This window comes from Plasmodium knowlesi (assembly GCF_000006355.2).
Source record: "Plasmodium knowlesi strain H genome assembly, chromosome: 14".
Taxonomy (NCBI): domain Eukaryota; phylum Apicomplexa; class Aconoidasida; order Haemosporida; family Plasmodiidae; genus Plasmodium; species Plasmodium knowlesi.
The window spans coordinates 3,092,877-3,099,895 of record NC_011915.2 but is presented as its reverse complement, the minus strand read 5'-3'; the positions used below and the strand labels follow the sequence as shown (position 1 = coordinate 3,099,895).

The window sequence follows — 7,019 nt, the reverse complement described above, 5'->3', positions numbered from 1 at the left end:
AAATGGAAAAGCAAAAAAAAAAAAAAAAAAAAAAAAAAAAAAAAAAAAAAAAAAAGAAAGTATATCATACAAAGGGAGTGGGTGTTGAATGCGCCTAATGGCAACTAAACGGATAGAAAGATAAACAGAAAAATACATATAAGTGCAGAAAAAAGGGAAACACAAAACAAAAACAAACCAAGTTAAATAAGATTAAAAAATGAATACTACGTCTTAAAAAAAAAAAAAAAAAAAGGGGGGGCCACAAACAAATTCTCGCGTCAAACATTGTTCAAGTAGTTATCTGTCTGATTGGAGTCAAAATGTTAATTTGATCGGGTAGGTAAAGGGGGGGGGGGGCCCGCACATACAGATACATACACGTGCATAACATAATTGATTACACATGCATATACATAATAGCGGATATTTACTGATATTTCTGCATACTTTGGCATATTTGGCCGTCTTACGAACCCTCGCGGAACGCCCGTCAAAAGGCAGTTTTTTCACCGCTTCGCTTCGTAAGGGTTGGCATATGCGTACTTTAATTTATTCAAGTCCTTCAAGTTACTCACGTAGACGTTTTTCTCACAAAGGTAACAGAATGTTCTTTTCCCTTTCTTCTTCTTTATGTGGTTTGTGCTTACCCATTCCGTGGATCGGCACAGCAGTAGTAGTGTTGTGAGGGACGAAGACAAAAAGAGGATGTTCCTCCCCACGGAAATGAACTTGTTTTGTACCCGCGAGAAGAAGGTAAACATGACGAGCTGCAAGGGGGGGGAATGCGGCGATGATGAACACGTGGGTGTGACGATGATAAAGACGTAATTGTGCCGTCATTGTGACGATGATTGCGACGATTATAAACACGCCCGTGTGATGATCATGCAGACCGTACAGCAGGGGCACGCACCGCACAAAACAACTTACTTGAAAGAAGGCCACGGAAAAAAGCATAAACTTAATGGCCGTCCTTATGATAGCACCATGGCTATCCAAATTGGTTCGGCATACTTCATATATCAGATTGTACTTGTCTATGTAATAGCGAAGGAAGAAGTACAGCGAACCCAGAGGAAGGATAAAAGGCACAGCGACGCTGCAGGGGAGGAAGGGGGAACAATATAAACATAGAAATAAAAAAAAAAAAGGCATAAGTGATAAAACAGGATGGGAAGGGGAAAATATATTAAGCACAAACATAGAAACAACTCTCACGGAAATGGCTACGAACACAAACAATGCGCACGCCAAAATATATGTATGCCATGTGTACAGAATCTGCACACCTACCTAAAGGTCAATATCAGGGCCAAAATGGTAGTGTTGAATCCGTACCAGTAACCAAAATCAAAACTCCATGCACCTGTTTCCTTTTTCGTCACCGTTTTGACAATTGATCGAACTGGAAAAAAGGGATAATTGGGGGGGAGGAAGGGAAAGGAACATTATATATGGAAAATGGATCCTTCAGATGGACCACACATTGCGGGCATGGTCATCGCATGCACATCATGGGATGCTTATTTGTACACCTCTTTGAGGACTGCAAATTGCGTCTTACTTGAAAACTGCGGAATCTGAAGCAACTGGTTTGCACACGTCAAGAAACAACAGTGGAGCAAATATCTCATTGCGAAGAACCCACTGGAATTGAATAGGTAGGCCCCCAGGCGAGTGGACCATTGACCTATTTCGTCGGAGTACATAACCTACGGGAGGGTGGAGGGTCCACAATAAGCACGATTAGCAGTAGTGTATGGGGGTAGGTAAAGGCGTACATGGCGGTGGGAGTCTATACCGTGCACGCTTCACTCGAGTTGACGTACCTTTATCAGCGAACTCAGCGGAGACAATGACAAGAGGGGAATAATAATTGTGTTTAAAATTAAAAAGATAAAATTTCCTTGTAAGACATACGTATGTTCGCTCGACTTCCTTATAAACCCAATGGCAATCGAAACACAGGCGATTAGAGCTGGTTGAATGATACTGTTAACGACAATGACGATAAATGGGGAGAGCCAAGCTGTGGGAGGGAGAAAAAGTGCATGTGCGTGTGCGTGTGTGTGTGGCGGGTAAACATATATTGGGGTGGAGCAAAGATGCTCACTCGGTTACACGATTACGTGGTCGATGCAGGTACCCCCGGGACACTTACTTATAAGAATGGCGCTAAGGTTGCCGGAGCTGGGGTCCTCCTGCCGATACTTCTTAATCTTGAGCTTGAGTATATTGTCAATGGATGTGACGGTCAAAATGATAATCGTGTTCGCTAGCAAAAGGAGGGCATTAAGTATAATAAAACGAGCACAAACCTTGTAGCTGTGATTTTTTAAATTCTTCCATATTATGTCATAATTCGGAGGGGCATTTGATATAATCCATTTGTTCCTTTCCGTAAAGGGGATATTATGAATACAATCATGAACTGACTTGGTGTCAATAAATGAGACGAAGCAAACCCCTGTGGATTTTTTAGGAGTTTCATTTTTTATGGAGTAAAATTTAATCAAGTGTTCTTTAAGTTTCTTCTTCCAGTGACTTTTTTTATTTTTTTTTAAAAAGAAAAATAATTTATGAAATATATTTCTTTTCGATTCTGATTTGTATCTACTTTTTTTTTTTTTTTTATAATTTAAATCCATGTTGTCATTTTCCTTCGTGGATAAATTCTCCAAATCGTAGAACAACATTTCGTTGTTGTTACTCATTAAATTTTCATCCTCAATGTCTAGTTTGTATGTGTAATTTTTGTTGGAATTTTTTTTTTTTTTCATTTTGCTACTTTGCATGTCGTCGTCTTCGTCACTAGTATCTTTTAGGAAACTGGCTTGGTTTTCCACTCGACTTCCTTTCCTTCTTCTAACATCTTCCCTCTGTTCCTCTCCCTTCTCGTTCGTTTTTTCTTCCCCGCTCAATTCTGACCTCTTGTTTCTTCTCTTGCATCCTTCTTTTGTCCGACTTGTAGCTGTCACATTATCCCCCATCGTTTGTCCATAGTATGCTTCTCCCTCGTCCTTACACTTTACTACTTCTATATCACTTCCTACGTCTACCAAGCCATATGCTTTATTTTTTTTCTTTTTCTTCTGTTCATCCTCACTGGATCCACTTGAATGCAACTCCCCGCACTCATCCCCCTTCTTCCTAATTTGGCAGTACCCTTGGTCCTCTGACGGATTTACTCCTTCACAGGATACTTTCCCTCTAGGCTTATCTACCCCCTCCATCAGGTCCTTCACTGTGGTGTATACTTTTTCCTTCGTGTTAACCTTTCCCTCCTCCTGTGTGGGCGAATCCCCTTCTTTTGTAAGCGTACCAATATGTGCCATTTCCCCCGTCTGAGCCCCCTCTGGGTTAGCATTGTCTCCATTCAGTTCCTCCTCTCCATTAAGTAATTGCAGGGGGGCGTCCACTGAACTATTCTTCCCTTTGGTGTCTGTCTTGGGGTCTCCCTTGGGGTGTGTCTTGGAGCCCTTCTTTCTTTTGAGAAAGCCTAACAGGAACCTCTTGGACCTGTCTCGCTTGATACTTTTCTTTTCCTCATTTTCCTTAAGCATTTTTAAATTTTTCGTTGCGTTGAAAATCTTCTTCTGCTCATGGTACACGATGGAGTAGTCCAGAATGAGGTAAGCAGAAACCACTTTATTATTTGTCAAGTTGCAAAAATATTTGTAAATCTTATATGCATTTATTTCATTCTTATCTATTCTGGAAACCATGATGGTAAAATTCTGCGGCAAAAATTTCTTCGTCTTTTTATTACTAGGTCGAATTTTCTTCCAAAGCAGATAAATAAAACTGTACGAAATGGCACTATAAATAATCGTAATGAAAAACAAAATCGTTAATATATTGATGTCAGAGATGCTACCCGCACTTATGTAGTGGAAGAAGGAGGGGTTGTTAATGTCATTTCTTGGGAGTGACAGATAAAGTGGTAACACCAGGAAGGTCCCCAAAATACACAGAGAAAATATAATGTTTCTATTTGCCCTTAAGAAAAATAAATAATATTTTATTTCTGTATTAACAATTTTTTCATCCTTTATGTTTAAGAATGTTCTGAAACGATTTCCCTTCCTTCTCACATCATTACTTTCTTCGTCCTTCACGTTGGAGGATTCCTTGTCTGCCTTTACTTCACTATGGGTTTGGTTGTTCAGTATATATATGTTATCACTTATTTTATTTTCATCGCGCCTTTTTCTTAAGTATAACCATATGCACACACATATTGCAAAGAAGACAATGTCAAACAGGAATGCTACTAGGAAGTCTTCTGTCTCGTTCTTCATCTTTTTGTATTTTTTTGGCTTCATGCGGATTACGCTCGACATTTCTTTCTCTCTTTTTTCAGTTCAAAGTTTTTAAGATGGGGGAAAAGCCTGCGCACTGCAGTAAGATCGATACTTTTGCAACTACCTCACCGTTGGACCGAGTCACAACGGCGTTGCAGAGGTTCGCAACCCCTGCACAGGTCAGTAACAGTGCCTATATATTTCGGCACCCTCCTCTGTGCCTGCTTATTCTCCAGGGAAAAAAAATCTGCAGTCAAATTTAACAACTGATTTGGGGGCTCCCTCGCCTTACTAATCCTTCTGGCACATTTTTCTTCCTTCTCTGGAGTGCATGCAGGATGAGGACGGCCACATATATGCAGCTACTTTATTTGTTCCTCTGTAGTTTTACCCACGTTTTACAGGCCGTTATAATTTTTTAGGAGGCGTAATTTATAGTGCTCTTCTTTGGAATTTTTTTTTTTTTATCACATCCTGCCTACGGTGGGCTTACACCTAGCGGAATGCCGATCTTTTGTCCGTGCCCCCACTTGTGCTACCCCTCTGAGCGTCAATTCAGGGAGTAGTGCTATTGTTGCGCCACCCCCTGCGGATAACTTTCTCTTCGCCCTCCACTGCCGCTACGACCTCTGTTGATTCTGCTTCCGTTTCTCCTAATATCCCACCTGTTTTCCCCACTCCGGCCGTATGTAAGTGATTTCCTCTTCCAGTATTCCCCTCAGTCGCCACTTTCATCCTTCTTGATTCCCCCTCACTTCACCTTCTGCCCTTTTCCGAGTTGTGGGCAGCTCTTCCCTCTCCTTTGCGCTCAGGTGCGTATATGCAGCACTTGCGCTATGTGCCCCTGGCAACTTAACCAAGAGGCGAAACACAAAAACAAGGGGCACCCAAAATGTGAAACGATGTTAAAATAATAAAATGCTGCGTAAAGAATAAACAAATTGGCAGTTCCCATCAAAATGGGTTCTCTATCTTAATCATTTCCTTCCAAACATTTTTTCACCTTTACGTCCTAACGTTTAATCTTTGCGTTTTATTTTTATTTTATTTTCAATCATTTCGCTTTTTTTTTTTTTTTTTTTTTTTTTCCATTAGCTAATTTTTTTTTTTTTCCTATTTGTGGGCGCAACTGGATAGGCGGGGAACTCGGCCCGTTGGCATGCGGTGCGAACGGAAACTGGGCGGGGGGCGATTGATTCTTTACGCGCTGACCCCACGTTTAGGCCACTCCTGCGGAACACTTGCACCAATTGTACATCGTATACACTACCACATTTTATGTACCCCTTCATCGAGGCATTATTTTTTTTTCCACCAACACGGATTAATTTGCACGATGGTTTCCTTTCACTTAGTGATCGGAAAAAAAAAAAAAAAAAAATGCCGCAATTGCAAGGCATAAAATGAAAAAAGAAAACCTGAAATGAGAAGGACAAAACGCACCTTGCATACGCGATGCATACATAACCAGGGGATGACTATCGCCTGTTTAGTGTAGGAGTTTTTATTTGCTGAGCATTTGTTGTCTCCCGCGCTTTACTTCACCGCTGACGCAGCCCATTCGATTGTCCCCCCTCCTACCCCTTGTGTGTGTGTGTGTGTGCATATGCCTATATCTACATAACTACATACCTACATGCAACATGAAGGTTATTTTTAAAGATATGGTCGCAACGCAGGATGGGAGGCCAATGGGAAGACGGAAAAAATGCGTTTTCTACAGTTTCCAATTTTGTTGCCCACAAGAAATTAGCCAACCTCATACCTCATGTTCCATCGGTGAAAACACATATGAGATTTGCTACGCAACTCTGAATCTTCCCAGCAGAGTATGAATTGAGGTCGGAAGTAGACCATTTCACGGCACATGGTACGCCCGGTTAGTAACATATACGGCAAAAAGAAAAATTAGGCCGACAAGGATCATATGCCCCCTTGCAACGCCTACTTCCACACGCCTTACTTAAATAGCAAATTTATTTTGTCGGCGAAAAACATTAACACCATGTGGAGGCTCGGGGAAAATAATCACTTCAGCTTACCCATTGTAATGATACTTTTTCACAATCCATCTGTGTAGGTGTACGTACAAAGTGAATTTACATTTTTTTTTATAATGTCAAAATGTAGACAAATGTGCATAAGGAAAAACTCCATCTGATCATGTACAGGCATACTTCCATTTCCTTTCATCCAAAGGGGGAATAACCCTCTCGTGTTAGAATAACGTCCGGTGGAAGGAAGTCACCACGTCGTTTCCCCTGTGAAGTCTTCGAAAGAACCAATATGTCATCCCCACATTTGAAGGAGATAAAAGCTTAATAAAAGAAAAGAAAAAAAAAAAATATATATATATATACAGCTAAATGTTTAGAGCATCTTGATGAGCACAAATCTGTGTGTGAGGAAAATGCTTATAAAAAGTTCAGCTAGCCATTTGATCTTTTTTTTTTTTTTTTTTTTTTTTTTTTTATGGCTGTGTAGACTGTCGTTACACTTGAAATTTGAGTAAAGTTTCCAAAACGGCTCATTTTCCCCCCCCCATTTTTCACTCTTCTTCATTTCGTATATTTCTGTTTGCGGTCAGGACGTCATTCCACGATGTGTATGCTTTGCTCGTTTGTCGTCTACCAGATCTACGTGCTCACATGTGATCATCTTCAATGATCTTCTTTCTTTCCTTTTTTTTTTTTTTTTGAACAAAATGAAAGTGTGGACATTTTTTATTTCCCA

The 7,019-nt window shown here is 40.5% G+C and overlaps 1 protein-coding gene across 1 annotated transcript; it reads right to left on the bottom strand.

The window, feature by feature from the left end:
- Positions 1-488: 488 nt before the first annotated feature.
- PKNH_1470200 (uncharacterized protein) lies at positions 489-4,283 on the bottom strand (the record flags this gene model as incomplete). Its single annotated transcript, XM_002262542.1, has 6 exons — positions 489-749; positions 913-1,081; positions 1,276-1,387; positions 1,547-1,694; positions 1,812-2,011; positions 2,144-4,283. 6 exons carry the CDS (start codon positions 4,281-4,283, stop codon positions 489-491), a joined length of 3,030 nt encoding a protein of 1,009 aa, XP_002262578.1.
- Between the last annotated feature and the right edge of the window lie 2,736 nt (positions 4,284-7,019).